The 15,927-nt window shown below is 54.1% G+C and overlaps 2 protein-coding genes and 2 non-coding genes across 4 annotated transcripts in view; 1 reads left to right on the top strand and 3 right to left on the bottom strand.

The window, feature by feature from the left end:
• Positions 1 to 4,490: 4,490 nt before the first annotated feature.
• Positions 4,491 to 6,618, bottom strand: RPL23 (ribosomal protein L23). The gene is made up of 5 exons (XM_064733719.1): positions 6,485 to 6,618; positions 6,189 to 6,272; positions 5,773 to 5,901; positions 4,909 to 5,022; positions 4,491 to 4,624 (listed from the first exon to the last, which is right to left on the bottom strand). The coding sequence occupies exons 1-5, from the start codon at positions 6,495 to 6,497 to the stop codon at positions 4,542 to 4,544; spliced, it is 423 nt and encodes a 140-aa protein (XP_064589789.1). The 5' UTR covers positions 6,498 to 6,618; the 3' UTR covers positions 4,491 to 4,541.
• A 98-nt stretch (positions 6,619 to 6,716) lies between these two features.
• On the bottom strand, positions 6,717 to 6,788 carry TRNAC-GCA (transfer RNA cysteine (anticodon GCA)). The gene has a single exon. It is a non-coding gene; the product is annotated as a tRNA-Cys (tRNA).
• Positions 6,789 to 6,966: 178 nt separating this feature from the next.
• On the bottom strand, positions 6,967 to 7,038 carry TRNAC-GCA (transfer RNA cysteine (anticodon GCA)). Its single transcript has one exon. It is a non-coding gene; the product is annotated as a tRNA-Cys (tRNA).
• Positions 7,039 to 7,340: 302 nt separating this feature from the next.
• The window catches only part of LASP1 (LIM and SH3 protein 1), a 36,049-nt gene continuing 27,462 nt past the window's right edge, over positions 7,341 to 15,927 (top strand). The window contains exons 1-2 of the mRNA XM_064733717.1: positions 7,341 to 7,496; positions 13,978 to 14,072. Coding sequence (XP_064589787.1) covers positions 7,428 to 7,496; positions 13,978 to 14,072 — 164 coding nt within the window. The 5' untranslated portion in view covers positions 7,341 to 7,427. The remainder of the gene's footprint in view (positions 7,497 to 13,977; positions 14,073 to 15,927) is intronic.

Here is a 15,927-nt window from a genome sequence, read left to right as displayed (position 1 = left end):
CAGGTGAGGTTCCTCGTGGCCAGGTGAGGCTCCTCATGGCCAGGTGAGGCTCCTCGTGGCCAGGTGAGGCTCCTCATGGCCAGGTGAGGCTCCTCATGGCCAGGTGAGGTTCCTTGTGGCCATGTGAGGCTTTTCATAGCCAGGTGAGGCTCCTTGTGGCCAGGTGAGGTTCCCTGTGGCCAGGTGAGGCTCCTCATGGCCAGGTGAGGTTCCTCATGGCCAGGTGAGGTTCCCTGTGGCCAGGTGAGGCTCCTTGTGGCCAGGTGAGGCTTTTCATAGCCAGGTGAGGCTCCTCATGGCCAGGTGAGGCTCCTCGTGGCCAGGTGAGGTTCCCTGTGGCCAGGTGAGGCTTTTCATAGCCAGGTGAGGCTTTTCATAGCCAGGTGAGGCTCCTTGTGGCCAGGTGAGGCTCCCTGTGGCCAGGTGAGGCTCCTTGTGGCCAGGTGAGGCTCCTCATGGCCAGGTGAGGTTTTTCATAGCCAGGTGAGGTTTCTTGTGGCCACTGACGTGGCTCTGTCACATTCCAGGGGTGGCTGTCACACTCCAGCTGCTCCCAGCCCTGCCTGGCACACCCAGCCCTCCCTCACTGCCCTCACACCAGGGCAGTGGTTTTTTTTTTGTAAGGTTTTCAATTTTTTTTCTTTTCCTTATAGTTTTTCCCTATTTTCCTGTAGTTTAGGTAATAAAGTGTTCTTTATGTTTAAGCTGGAGCCTGTTTTGCTTATTCCTGGTCACATCTCACAGCAGACACCAGGGTGAGGGCATTTTCATGGGGGCACTGGCTCTGTGCCAGGCTCAAACCATGACATTTTTGGTTCCCCTGACCGGGAAACGAATTCCAGGAGAATGATGAGATAAAGCTGTGAGATGGGACCAAAGAGGAATAAGAACAAAACATGTACTAAGTTAAGGTAGATAGATTGTGAATCTAGGGTATTGTTGTGTAGAAGTGTTTTGTAATTTTGTTGATAATTTTAGAAAGTGTATTCTCGGAGGTGAAGGGTGGAATGTGGTGGTTTGACCAGGAAGAAGTGGGAATTCTGGGATGCTGTGGTCAAACCAATGGATGTTCGGAGTTCTCACCGCGTTCCTGGTAAGGCAGGTACTGAATTCCCTCTAAAAAACCCCAAATGTGGCTCAAAGGAAATGAACATTTCCAATGCTGACATTAAAATGTCACCACTTAACTCTGGAGGTCTCGGGGTGTGTGCCCAGCCTGGCTCAGGAATTACTGCAACACCAAAAATCCTCCCCAAAATGTTTAATCCAACTCTGGAAGCCACGGGGAAATCCTTCAGAAAGCGGGAATGTTAGAACTGGCCCACAAAAGCAGATTTATTGGGGTGGTTGCTTACATGGAGCAGGTCCCTGTGATGCTTTCAGAAGGCTGAGCTGGAACTGAGGCCAGAATTCCAGAATAAAGCAGGGATTTATTGAAAGCATCTCCTCCATGGATCCACCTGGGGCAGCACAAGAGCCCAGCCAGGGCTGCACCCAAGGTGAACCAAAATGGTCACAAAATGAACCCAAAATGGTCACAAAATGAACCAAAAGGGTCACAAAATGAACCAAAATGGTCACAAAATGAACCCAAAATGGTCACAAAATGAACCCAAAATGGTCACAAAATGAACCAAAATGGTCACAAAATGAACCCAAAATGGTCACTAAATGAACCAAAATGGTCACAAAATGAACCAAAAGGGTCACAAAATGAACCCAAAAGGGTCACAAAATGAACCAAAAGGGTCACAAAATGAACCCAAAATGGTCACAAAATGAACCAAAAAGGTCACAAAATGAACCCAAAATGGTCACAAAATGAACCAAAATGGTCACAAAATGCATGACGACTCACAGGGTCTCTCACCTTTTTAAGTTCTGCTCCATTTGAATATTGAAGTTAATTGTCCAATCTTTGGGTTATGAAGTCCCATCCTTCTTGTTTTTCTCTCTCCAGCCCACGGTGTTTGTGCTCTTGGGGCTGAGATTTGGATCATTTGTCCTTGGTGCCCAGCTGGAGCAGGAATTGTTTTGTCTCCCTGCTCTGTGCTCAGCATCCCCTCATACAAACCCACACCCCACACACTAAAGCAGCACAGAATCTATAAAAATATAAAAATTAAAACCTAAGGCATCACCTGCACTTCTGGAATGATGGCCACTGCTTGGGGAGACAGAAATCCCCTCCAGCTGCAGGTTTGGGGTGTTGGGATCACCCCCAGAGCAGCGCTGGGCCCTTCCAGAGAATGATCCACGTGTGCTCACCTGCTCCAAAATTCTGGAAACAGAGCCAGTGACCCTCGGCATGTGCAAATCCTTGGCCACGTTTGCTCCTGCTGCCTGCACCCGGCTCTGGAATATCCAGGAATATTCAGGAATATCCAGGAAGGGTCGGAGAGGTTTAAAAACCCCGCCCAAAGCGGGGATTTGTGCAGCCTTGCCTGGGATGGTGCTGCTGAATCCAGGAGGTGTCGCTGCCTTCCCGCTCTGAGCGCAGCGCGGAAACGCCGGGAATGGCACAGGAACGTCGGGAGTGGCAAGAAAGGCATCGGGAATGGCACAGGAGGAACAGGGAATGGCACAGGAACATCGGGGATGGCACAAAAGGAATCAGGGATGGCACAGGAACGTCGGGAGTGGCACAGGAACATCGGGAGTGGCACAGGAACATCGGGAGTGGCACAAAATCATCGGGAGTGGCAAGAAAGGCATTGAGAACTGCACAGAAACGTCGGGAGTGGCAAGAAAAAGGCATCGGGGATGGCACAGGAAAGTTGGGAATGGCACAAAATTATCGGGAATGGCACAGGAGGAACAGGGAATGGCACAAAATAATCGGGAATAGCACAAAAGGCATCAGGGATGGCACAGAAATGTCGGGAATGGCACAAAATTACCAGGAATGGCACAGGAGGAACAGGGAATGGCACAGGAACGTCGGGAATGGCATAAAATTATCAAGAATGGCACAAAAGGCATTGGGAACTGCACAGGAATATCAGGAATGGCACAGAAACTTTGGGATGGCACAAAAGGAATCAGGGATGGCACAGGAACGTCGGGAATGGCACAAAATCATCGGGAATGGCACAGGAGGAACAGGGAATGGCACAGGAACATCGGGAATGGCACAGGAACATCGGGAATGGTACAAAATTATCGGGAATGGCACAGGAGGAATAGGGAATGGCACAAAGTCATCAGAGATGGCACAGAAACATCGGGAATGGCACAAAATTATCGGGAATGGCACAAAAGGCATTGGGAACTGCACAGGAATATCAGGAATGGCACAAAATCATCGGGGATGGCACAGGAACGTTGGGAATGGGACAAAATTACCGGGAATGGCACAGGAACATCGGGAATGGTACAAAATTATCGGGAATGGCACAGGACGAATAGGGAATGGCACAAAATTATCGGGGATGGCACAGGAACATCGGGAATGGCACAAAATCATCGGGAATAGCACAAAAGGCATCAGGGATGGCACAGAAATGTCGGGAATGGCACAGAACATCAGGAATGGCACAAAGGCATCGGGAGTGGCACAGGAACATCGGGAGTGGCACAAAATTATCGGGAATGGCACAGGAGGAATAGGGAATGGCACAAAATCATCGGGAATAGCACAAAAGGCATCAGGGATGGCACAGAAATGTCGGGAATGGCACAGGAGGCATCGGGAGTGGCACAGGAATATCAGGAATGGCACAGGAACATCGGGAATGGCACAAAAGGCATCAGGGGTGGCACAGGAACGTTGGGAATGGCACAGGAGGCATCGGGAGTGACCCAGAACCATCAGGAATGGCCCAGAATCACCAGGAATCTCCAGAAGTGCAGCAGGGAACAGCTCGGTGCCAGCTGGAAATGGGAATTGCCCCTTTTCCTGCCCCATGATTTGGGGCAGGGCTGGAAATGGGAATTGCCCCCTTTTCCTGCCCCATGATTTGGGGTCAGGGCTGGAGGTGGGAATTGCCCCTTTTCCTGCCCAATGATTTGGGGTCAGGGCTGGAAATGGGAATTGCCCCCTTTTTCCTGCCCCATGATTTGGGGTCAGGGCTGGAAATGGGAATTGCCCCCTTTTCCTGCCCCATGATTTGGGGTCAGGGCAGGGGACCCAAACCAGAGCCCCAAAGCCACCCCACTGTCACCTGTGGGTCACCTGGGAGCCCAGGGGTGAAGTTCCCCCGTCCTGTGGGCCAGGAAATCCCAGCTCCCACCCAAACCATTCCTCCTTTTGCTCCAGGAGCACCACAAACAGATTTCTCCAATTCTGGGAGCTCCAGCACAAAGGCACAGACCCCTCCCAGCTCCCCTCAGACTCAGGATCACGAAAATTTGAGCCACTCCAGGGATTCTTCAGGAACCTGCCTGAAAAACACAACTCAAATCCCCCAATCCCATTTTCCAGCTGGGATTTCCCATGAAATCACCTCCCAGCACAACCCTGCTCCTGTTTGGAATGAAAACACCACGGAGTTGGTACAAGGAGTTTTATTTTGTATCCCTGGCCAGGGGCAGGATCGGGATCAGGCGATGCTGCCGGCATTGGAGGCGATCCTGGGCCACAGATCTGCACATTCCTTGGCCACGGGGCCTGTGATGGCTGAGCCTGGAAAACAGGGACAACAACAACAGCCCATGGTCAGTGAGGCTCACCTGATCCCACAGAAGCTGTGGCTGCCCCTGGAAGCGTCCAAGGCCAGGCTGGAGCACCCTGGGATAATGGGAGATATCCCTGGGGATGAGCTCTGAGCTCCCTTCCAACCAAACCACTCTGGAATTCTGTGATTTAGAGCTCACGGGTGGTTCAGGGCAGCATTTCCCAGCCAAAATCCCACTCTCTGAGGGGAACCTTGAGTCCTTTTTCCATTTTTTTCCAATTGCCAGGCTCACCTTTCATTTCTCCTTTGTTATTTACAATCACTCCCGCGTTGTCCTCGAAGTACAGGAACACCCCATCTTTTCTCCTGTAGGATTTCCGCTGCCTGATCACCACTGCTGGATGCACTGGGAGGAAAAAGTGTCACAGCCCTCAGGAAAAACACACATTCCACAGGAATCAAACCAGATTCAGGGTGGGTGTTGTTTTGCACCTTGTATTTGTGGTGTTTTACTCAAAAGTTACACTTTATAGTCAACAATCCCATTAAAACTGACTATGAAATACCTGCTCCACCTACATTTAGAAAATCCAGGGTTTTCCTAGTTTTAGACTTTTATTTTGAAGTAAATTATTAATTCACAAACAATATTCAGCAAAAACTCCTCCGGAGCAGGAGCAAACCCATGGCAGGGGGTGCACCTGGATGAGATTTAAGGTTCCTTCCCATCCAAATCATTCCATCATTTTTAATTTTATGGAGCCACGTGACATCATTTCTCTTTTACTGATGGACAGCTGAGCTCAGGAGGGGATTTAGGGAAGGAATTCCTCCCTGGCACGGGTTACCAGAGCAGCTGTGGCTGTCCCTGGATCCCTGGAAGTGTCCAAAGCCACCTGGGGCAGTGGAACATGGATGGGGTTGAAGGTCCCTTCCCACCCAGCCCATTCCAGGATTCCCAAACCCTCTGTCCCACCGCTGATTGAAATCAACAGCACCAGCAGCTGCCACTTCACCCAAAAGCGGCGCCTTTGCTCTGCCCTTCCACGACAACTCCCTGAGCCACGGCACGGACCCAACGAGTGCTTTAGAGAAGGGGGGGAGGTGACTCGGGGACCCTCCGGGGACAATTCGGGGCGGCAATGGTGGCACTCACCCTTCTTCCTCAGCTCCGGCTTGCCCTTCTTCACCGTGGCCATCACCATGTCACCCACGCCGGCCGCCGGCAGCCGGTTCAGGCGGCCCTTGATGCCCTTCACGGAGATGATGTAGAGGTTCTTGGCCCCTGCGGAGAGCGGCGCCGCCGTTATCCCGGGATACCGGGGAGCAGCACCGCCCTTATCCCGGGATGCCGGGGACACGTCCCACTATAGGGACACCCCACGGCACTGCCACTACCACGGGCCCAGCGAGAGATTTCAGAAGAAAACGGAGGTTTGGGAATCCAGGGAACACCTCACCGTAGGGTTACTGAGGGGGCCTTTCCCGAGGGGCTCTCCCGGTTCCTGAGGGGCTGCCCCGGTTCCCGGCCCGTCCCTCCGGCCGCCCCCGCGGTTCAAGCCCCGCACTCACCGGTGTTGTCAGCACAGTTGATCACGGCCCCCACCGGGAGACCCAGCGAGATGCGGAACTTGGCCCCGGACGAACCTCCGCGTCCTGCGGGTCGAGAAGAGCGTTAAGAGCCCGGTACCGCCTCACGGAGCGGCCGCGGCCTCACGGGGAGGGCGACGGCGCCACGACCCGCGATATCCGCTCCCGCCCGGACTCAGGCGCCTCTTCCCGGGTCCCCGCTGCGCCGGGGCGGCCACGGGGACGCCGGATGGCGGCGGATGGAGCCGGATGGCGGCGGAGAGCGACTCCGGCCTCACCTCTCTTCGACATCTTGGCGGCGGAAGAGGCGGCGGATGTCACGTGACGCGCCCGCCCCGCCTCGCTCCGCGCGTGGCGCTCCCTAGCGGCGGCGGGAAACGCGACACCCTCACCGGCACCGGGGGCACCGGGAGCACCGGGAGGGAGCGACGGGGACGGAAAGAACGACCACGGATAATTGGGGCGAGAAAATTTGGGATTGAAGGGAGGAAAAAAAAATTAAACAAAATAAGGGGGCACCCGGATTTGAACCGGGGACCTCTTGATCTGCAGTCAAATGCTCTACCACTGAGCTATACCCCCGCTGACTGACGATGCTGGCTGGTAATATTTTACTGCTCACTGCGCGCCGTTCTGTACGAGAAATGGAGGCTGCGTGCATGTAAATGCGGCCCGCCTGCCTCAAACTGCTCCACTCAATCCCCCGGAAATACCGACAAAAAACCGAAAAAATGGGTAAAAAGATTAAAAACACTCTCTGAGGGGGCACCCGGATTTGAACCGGGGACCTCTTGATCTGCAGTCAAATGCTCTACCACTGAGCTATACCCCCGCTCGCGCCCTGCTCCCGCCAGGAATTCCCTCTACGGGCGCCGCGGACCCAAAGGTCACTGGTTCGAGTCCTGCCGCGCCCTCAATGCAAATTTCTTGTGGTTTTTACGCTTTTTTAGCCCTTTTTAGGGGTGTTTCAGCTCGGCGCTGCCTCCCTGGGGGTGTGCGCCCCGCTCGCACGCGCGTTACGTGTGCGCGCACGCGTAGGTGCGCGCCCCGCCCCCGCGGTCCCTCCCCTTTCCTTTTTCCCACCGCCTCCTCCCCTTCCCGACTATTTAAAGTCGCGACATCGCGGGCGGCGGCTCAGTGGAGGAAGAAGAAGGCGGCCGAGGAGGGTGAGAGTGGTTTTTTTTTTTAATTTTTTTTCCCCCTCCACGCGAGTTTTCCGCCATGAATCCCAACTGTGCGCGCTGCGGGAAGATCGTGTATCCCACGGAGAAGGTGAACTGCTTGGATAAGGTGAGCTCCGCGGGGTGGCACGTGGGGACCGCGACAAGGATTTGGGGTTTTTCCCATAGGATCGCCTCTGCATGGGATGGTTTTTCCCCTCACCCTCATTCCCTGAAGGGTTTTCCATGGGATCGCGTTGTTTTGGGGGATCTCCGGTAGGATTTCAGCCCCCCATCCTCCGCGGGTGGCACTTCCTTATGGACGCGGCTGTCCCCCCGCCCTATTCCCGGGAATATTTCCACGCTTCCCACTCCAAACCCCGCTTTTCCCGGGGGGATTTCCACGCTGGATCCCCTCCTGGTGGGACCCCAGGGGATCTGGGTTCCTCTCACCCCCATTTCCCGAGGATATTTCCATGTTCCCCCACCGTGTCCTGGGGGTCCCTGGAGCCCCCGGTGTCCCCATGGTCCCCAAGGGGAGGGGACAGGGACGGAGCTCTTTGCCCTGGGGGCTCCGGCAGCATCCCCAGCTCTTCCTTCCATAGCAAATATTTCTGTTTATTGGAATATCTCCCATTCAAAGGCGGCACATCCGTGTGGAGGCCCAAGGAAAGCAACAGTTAACGCTTCCCTGAAGCCGGGAACCTCATCTGGTTTCCATTATCGAGCTTTTTCCCCTTTTTTTTTTTTCCTCCTCTTTTTTATTTTTTCCAAATCTCCCATCCCAGTTGCTACTTCCCTGTTCCAAAATCCCATCCCTCCACTCCGGGGCTGCCTCCCTTAACCTGGAATATTTTTTTGGAGTATTTTCCTCTCAAAACCCAAGCTCTGGTGGAAGCTGGAGGTGGGGAAGGTGATGGTGGGGCTCCATTCCCGCTGCTCTTCCCATGGGATTTCCTTTACTCTCCTCCCCCTTCTCTCCCAGGCTTCTGGGACAACCAGTTTAGGGACTAAAAAAAGTAACTGGGAAAAGAACACTCCGCTCTCCAGCGGCATTCCTGAGCTCCGGCAGACCCTGTTGCTCGCATTTTTAAGGGATGATGCTTCTTCCTGAGGCCGGGAATGGCTGGGAGCTGAACTATCACCCCTAAATCCTGGGATTTGGGGCTCTGAGTGGCTCTGGGCCCTGGGAGCCTCCAGGAGCTGCTGGGTGTTGGGATTGGGGACAATAGGAAGGGAAAAGGGGTTGGGGGATAACTGGAAGGGAAGGGAGGGTTTGGAATTTGTGGATATTTAGAAGGGGCAAAGGGTTTGGGGGCTGTAGATATTTGGAAAGGAAAAGGAGGTTTGGTATTGTAGATATTTGGTAGGAAAAGGGGTTTTGGGATTGTAGATATTTGGAAGGGAAAGGGGTTTGGGATTGTAGATATTTGGAAGGGAAAGGGGTTTTGGGATTGTGGATATTTGGAAGGAAAAGGGGTTTGGGGGTTGTGAAAATCTGGAAGGGAAAGGGGTTTGGGAGATGTGGATAAAAGGAAGGGAAGAGGGGTTTGGGGTTGTGAAAATTTCAAGGGAAGGGGGATTGGGGGTAACTGGAAGGGAAAAGGAGTGCTGGGATTGTGGATATTTGGAAAGATTTGGGGATTGTGGATATTGGGAAGGGAGGGTTGGGGCTGACAGGAAAGGGGTGTTGGGATTGGGGATAACTGGAAGGGAAAAGGAGTGCTGAGATGGGGGATATTTGAAGAGATTTGGCGATTGTGGATATTTGGAAGGGAAGGGGGGTTGGGGATAACTAGAAGAGAAGGGGAGCGTCAGGATTGAGGCCGCCCGGGAGGGAAGGGGGATCCCAGGATTGCCGGCAGGGAAGGGGATGAGCCGGGGCTCCAGGAGAGGCTCGGTCCCAGCTGTGGGAGCCGGCAGGAGCCCGCAGTCACCATCTTGTCCTCCTCGGGCTCCTCACCCACTTCCTCTTCCGAAGAGCCGGGGCTCGGCCCGCTCGTGGTGCGGCTCACCCCGCCCCGGAGCGCCTCCGGCTGCCCTTTTCCCGGAACGCTGCCCCAATTCCCATCAAACCGTGGGCAGGCCTTGGAGTGCCTCTGGCCCTGCTTGGAATTCCTGTGTCCCTGCTTTTCCTGGCCCTTGGAATACCTCTGGCCCTGCTTTTCCTCTGTCCCTGCTTGAAATTCCTGTGTCCCTGCTTTTCCTGGCCCTTGGAATACCTCTCTCTCTCCCTGCTTTTCCTGGCCCTTGGAATACCTCTATCCTTCCTTTTCTGGCCCTTGGAATTCCTCTATCCTTCTTTTCTTGACCCTTGGAATTCCTCTATCCCTCTTTTTACTGGCCCTTGGCTACTCTCTCTGTCCCCGCTTTTCCCAGCCTTTAGAATTGCTCTATTCCTCCTTTTCTTGGCCCTTGGAGTACCTCTCTCTGTCCCTGCTTTTCTTGGCCCTTGGAATTCCTCTATCCTCTTTTTGCTTGGTTCCTCTATCCTCTGGCCCTGCTTCTCTTCTCTGCTTTTCCGGCCTTGGTTTCTAGTCCTGCTTTTCCTGGCCCTTGGAATGCCTCTGTCCCTGCTTGGAGTTCCTCTATCTTTGCTTTTCCCAGGCCTGGGAGTTCCTCTCTCTGTCCCTGCTTTTCCAGCCTTTGGAGTTGCCTCTATCCCTGTGTGGAGTTCCTCTCTCTGTCCCTGCTTTTCCTGGCCCTTGGAATTCCTCTATCCCTCTTTTTACAGGCCCTTGGCTACTCTCTCTGTCCCTGCTTTTCTTCTATCTCTGCTTTTCTTCTATCTCTGCTTTTCCTCTATCTCTGCTTTTCCCAGGCCTTGGAGTTCTTCTAGTCCTGCTTTTCCTCACCCTTGGAATGCCTCTGTCCCTGCTTGGAGTTCCTCTATCTTTGCTTTTCCCTCATCCCTGTGTGGAGTTCCTATGTCCCTGCTTTTCCCAGCCTTTGGAGTTGCCTCTATCCCTGTGTGGAGTTCCTCTCTCTGTCCCTGCTTTTCCCAGCCCCTGGAGTCCCTGTCCCTGTTTTTCCTGGGCAGAGTCCGAAGGGCAGCCGGGCTGTGCTGGCAGCAGGGAGGGCACAGCCCCAACCTTGGGATGTGCCTTTGCTGCCAGAACCAGGGAAACCCCACTTCCCTTTGGGATTTATGGAAAACCCTGAGCCTGACCGCCCTCCCCACAGCCCTGACGTGCCCCGAGTGGCTTTGGGGACATCGCTGTCCCTGCCCCCACGGGGACAGTGCCACTGCTGGCTCTGGCTTCCGCAGGGGAAGTGACACCCGAGGGCTGGGCTGGGCTCACCCTGAGCTGAGTCTTACCCTGGGCTCGTCTCCTTCAGCCCAGGGGGTTCCTCTGGGTGTTATCCTAAATCCAGGGGTCCCCCTGTGTTGTGGGGTTTGTCCCCCTGTGTTGTGGGGTTTGCTCCCCAGGTTATGGGGTTTGTCCCCAGTGTTGGTGGGTTGTCCCTGTGGGGGGTGTGTCCCCTGGATCCTGGAGGTTGTCCCCTGGTGGGGGTTTGTACACCCTGTGTAGTGGGGATTTGTCCCCCTGTGTTGGGGGTTTTTCCCACCATGATATTAGTGGGGTTTGTCCCCCTGTGTTGTGGGGTTTGTCCCCCTGTGTTATGGGGTTTGCTCCCCAGGTTATGTGGTTTGCCCCAGGTATGGTGCAAAGGCTTTGCCTGGTGGGAAAAGAGAAGCTGTGGCTGCCCCTGGGTCCCTGGAAGTGTCCAAAGCCAGGCTGGACAGGGTTTGGAGCACCCTGGGACAGTGGGAAATGTCCCTGCCATGGCAGAGTGGCACTGGATGAGTTTGAAGGTTCCTTCCATCCCAAACCACTCCATAATTATAAATCCTTCATTTCCCCAGCATGGATTAGCTCTGACCCACTCACCTGCATAACCTGGAAAGTTTTAGAGCTGTTTTCCTTTAAATCTGTCATTTTCCACTGAGGTTATGTTGGTCAGAAGAGTTTCCAAAATGTGTGTTCGCACTTAGAACTAAAATCCTGTCCAGCCTGCTGGGATGTGGGGTCACCTGGGATCCCCTCCAGGCTCAGGATTGGGAAGCACAGGGAGTTCATCCTCCCCCAAACCCCATTTGGATCCTGTCCTCTTTCCAGAGCGAGCAGAACGTTCCTGGAAGCTGAAATAACTCCTGCTCCCCTGTGTCCAGCCCTGCTCCAGCCTCCTTTTAGTGCTGCCTCAGATTTTGTGGATCCAGCATTAATTCCACTCTGTCTGTGAGACAGGGAGTGTGGCAGCGAGGCTGAGGACAGGGAAAATGCTCCATGGGTACTTCCCAAAGGATCCCAGATCCTAAATCTCTTCCCAAATCCCTTGGGAAGAGCCTCGGGCTGGGAATGGCCGTGCTGAGCAGTTCCTGGTGGGAACTGGGGCAGGAATGTGCTGGGAATGCTCTGGGATGGGAGCAGAGCCTGCCAGAGTCGTGCTGTGGGATTGGGATCAGAGGCATCTGCAGGATCTCAAATCTCCCTGGATTTGGGATTGGGGTTGTTTCCCTGCTGAATCACAGGGATTTGCTGTTCCTGGATTTGGGATTGGGATCAGAGGGATCTGCAGGTGTTCCTGGATTTGGGATTGGGGTTGTTCCCTGCTGGATCAGAGGGATCTGCAGGTGTTCCTGGATTTGGGATTGGGGTTGTTTCCCTAATGAATCACAGGGATTTGCTGTTCCTGGATTTGGGATTGGATGGGGTTTGTGCTCTGCAGGGATCCCTAGGGATCTGCTGCTGTTCCTGGAGCTGGAATTGGGATTCTTTCCCTGGATCAGGGAGTGCCGCAATGGGATTTGTTTCCCTGCTGATCCAGATTTCTGTTCCCAGATTTGGGATTTAGGATTATTTCCTTGCTGGATCAGAGGGATTTGCTGCTTCTGCATTTGGGATTGGGGTTTTTCCTCTGCTGGATCCCAGGGATCTGCTGCTGTTCCTGGATTTGGGATTGGGGTTTTTCCTCTGCTGGATCCCAGGGATCTGCTGCTGTTCCTGGATTTGGGATTGGGGTTTTTCCTCTGCTGGATCCCAGGGATCTGCTGGCTGTGCCAGATCCTCCTGGGAGCTGGGCCATTCCTTGAGGAGAAGGCTCTGGGGTTGTGCTGCCTCTCAGTTTCCCCCCTTGCAGATCCACAGTGCCATCCCTGGCAGCTCCTGAGCCCCAAAAAAACTCAGGATCCAGCCTCTGATCCATCCTGCAGGAGCCCAAAACACTGGGAAAGGGGCAAAACCACTCTGGGAAGGGATGGAGGAGCAAAGCCCCTGCAGCTGGAGGAACAAATCCGTGTCTGAGAGCAATTAAAAGGAGGAGAATTGTCCTCTCCAGGGCTGAGTCACGTCCCCAGAGCCTGGCAGTGTTTGTGCAAGGGGTGTGGCACCTGGGGAGGTGACAGCAGGGCTTGGTCCCTGCGGGGACACAGATCCAGGCTGGCCTTGGAGAGGGGAATCGGCTGCTTGAAGGGTTTAAAGTGGAAATCCCAGCAAAAAGCAGAGCTGGGCACTCTGGGTGTGATGGCTGAGTGTTAAAGGGCACTTGGCTGTGCTCTGATTAGTGCTTGGAGCTGCTAATTGGGCTTTTGGTGGAGTTTTCCCTGATTTTTTGGGGGGTTGCCCTAGGGCAGGACTGAAGGTTTTGCTCCAGGCTGTGCTTTCCCTTTTTCCCTGCTCCAGGAGCAAATTCCCATTCTTCTCTGGGGCCTGGGAATTCCCACCAGACCCCACAAATCCAGATGGAAAAGTGGAGTCTGGACTCTGGCAGGACATTGAACTCGGTCTGTGCAACCTCAGAATGACAAAATCGGAATAATTTTACTCCCAGATCATCAAATCCAACCTTTAACTCCAGCTCTGAGCTGTCCTCAGGCTCCTCCTCAGCTCAGAGCCAAGTGGGAATAATTTCTTTAGGAGCAGCCCTAAAAAAGAACCTTAAAATTCTCCAATTTAGGGTTTGTCACAGCCCAGGGTGTGGGGTCAGGGTCTGGCTTTTTGGGGTTTGTGTCTTTCTTGTGCATCTCTGTCTGCTTCCCATGAGAACCTTTTCCTGCTTGGCTCGTGCAGCCTCACCTGACCTGCTCTTCTGGCTGGCACCGAGCAAAGAACAGCAATAAAATAAAATAAAAACTAAACCCAAAGCAGCAGCTTTGAATCTTCAAACACAGCTGTTCCCTCTGCTGTGGTGTCACTTGCAGAAGGAGCTTTTTCTAACCATGAATTCTTGGATTTATGGGAGGAAAAAAAACCTCCCCTGGCACTTGGGAAGATCAGGAGAGATGGGGTTTGATCCTAAATTAACCAGGATATTCCCTGTGCTCATTTAACCAATTTTTTTTTCATTTATCCAAAAGGATCCTGATTTGTGCTCCCCTTTCCTGGCTGGTCCTGAGCTCTGTGGAGCCAGAATATTTTTTAATATCTAAAAAGGCGTTTGGAAACCCCATTTTTGTGCCTGCTCCTTATGCACTGGCTGTTCTTAGAAGGAAAATTTGCTTTTCCTCGGGATCACAGGTGGCACTGCTGCCATGCTGGGTGGGAGCTGTGGGGTTCCAGCAGAGTTTTGGGATCCCTGGTGCTGATAGTTGGGGGTTTTTTGTGTTGCAGTTCTGGCACAAATCATGTTTCCACTGCGAGACCTGCAAGATGACCCTGAACATGAAGAACTACAAGGGCTACGAGAAGAAGCCCTACTGCAACGCGTGAGTGCCCGTTGTGGGGGGTCCTGGAGGGTTTTATGGGGGATTTTCTGGGGATCCCTGCTGTGGGAGACCCTCCTCTTTGGGATCCTGCTATGGCGATCTCATGCTGTGGGGTTTTTTGGGGGATCCTCCTGTGGGGCCTACTGTGGGATCTCATGTGGGGTCCACTGTGCTGTGGGGTCTCTCCTGTGGGGTCCCTCCTGTGAGGCCTCCTGTGGGGGGCCCTCCTATGGGGATTCTGTCCTGTGGGGGTCTCCTGTGCTGTGGGGTCTGTCCTGTGAGGGAATCCTCCTGTGGGGTCCACTGGGCCTCTCCTGTGCTGTGGGATCCTCCTGTAGGGCCTTTTGTGGGTCTTCTGCTGTGTGGGGTCTCTCCTGTGTGGGGGTCCCCTTCTGTGTGAGATCTCTCGTGTGGAACCCTGATGTGTGGGATCTCCTCCTGTGGGGGACTCCTGTGGAGTCCACTGAGGGTCTCCTGTGCTGTGGAGGTCTTTCCTGTGGGAATCCTCCCATGGGGGTCTCCTGTGCTGTGGGGATCCTCCTGTGTGGGGCCCTGTTGTGTAGGCCTCTCCTATGGGGGGGGGTCTCTGCTGTGAGGATTCTCCTGTGCTGTGGGGTCTCTCCTGTGGGGGAATCCTCCTGTGGGGTCCACTGGGCCTCTCCTGTGCTGTGGGGATCCTCCTGTGTGGGGGTCCCATTCTGTGGGGATCCTCACATGGGATCTCCTGTGTGGGCCTGTTGGGGATCCTCCATGGGATCTTCTGGGGTTACTCAGGCCCCCTGTGCTGTGAGGATCCTCACAGCCTTTTGTGGGTCTTCTGCTGTGTGGGGTCTCTCCTGTGTGGGGGTCCCCTTCTGTGGGGGATCCTCGCATGGGATTTCCTGTGTGGGGCCCTGTTGTGGGGATCCTCCCATGGGATCTCCTGTGGAGTCCACTGAGGGTCTCCTGTGCTGTGGGGGTCTCTCCTGTGGGGATCCTCCTGTGCTGTGGGATCCTCCTGTGGGGCCTTTTGTGGGTCTTCTGCTGTGTGGGGTCTCTTCTGTAGGGGGCCCTCCTGTGAGGATCCTCCCGTGGGAGCTCCTGTGTAGCGCCCTGTTGTGGGGACCCTCCTGTGGGGTCTCTCCTGTGGGGAATCTTCCTGTGCTGTGGGACCTTCTGTGGATCTCCTGCTGTGGGATCTCCTGTGGGGTCCACTGGGGGGGATCTCTCCTGGGGTCTCCTCCTGTGTGGGGCCCTGTTGTGGGGATCCTCCTGTGGGACCTCATGCTATGGGGGATCTCCTGTGGGGTTTTGTGGGGGATCCTCCTGTGGGATCTCCTGTGCTGTGTGAGGGTTTCTCCTGTGGGTTTCTTCTGGGGATCTCCTCTGCAGATTTTCTGTGGGTTCTCCTGGATGTTCCTCTCTCAAACTCCAGTCCTTGGGCTCTGTGGGACACCCCAAGTTCTCCAGGAGCAGGAATTCCAGCAATTCTGGAATTTCTCCAGAAATTTGCTCTGTGCAGGGAACAGACCCCGAAATTCCCTTTGTGCAGAGCTCACCAGGCCGGGCTGGGCTGGGTGCAGCCACCTGAATTTCCTGGCAGGGAAAGAATCCTAAGGTAAATAAACCTGGGAGGTGAAATCCTTGGTGTGGGGGATGGAGGCAGGGCAGGGTGGAGCAAGAGCTCAGGGTCCTTTTTTTATTTCCCTTTATTTTTTTTTTCCTCTGGGACTCTTTTTTTTTCCTGGGCCCTTTTTTTCCTTGAGCACTTTTTCCTCTGGCCCTTTTTTTTCCTGGCCTTTTCCACCTGTTCCTGACCACTGAATGTTCCCTTCCAACCTTTATTTTTTTTTCCCCTTATCCAGAAGGACCCTGT

The sequence above is a fragment of the Zonotrichia leucophrys genome, chromosome 27 (genome assembly GCF_028769735.1).
Source record: "Zonotrichia leucophrys gambelii isolate GWCS_2022_RI chromosome 27, RI_Zleu_2.0, whole genome shotgun sequence".
Lineage (NCBI taxonomy): Eukaryota > Metazoa > Chordata > Aves > Passeriformes > Passerellidae > Zonotrichia > Zonotrichia leucophrys.
Note: the sequence above shows the minus strand (reverse complement) of the source record. Positions and strands in the feature narration are given on the sequence as shown.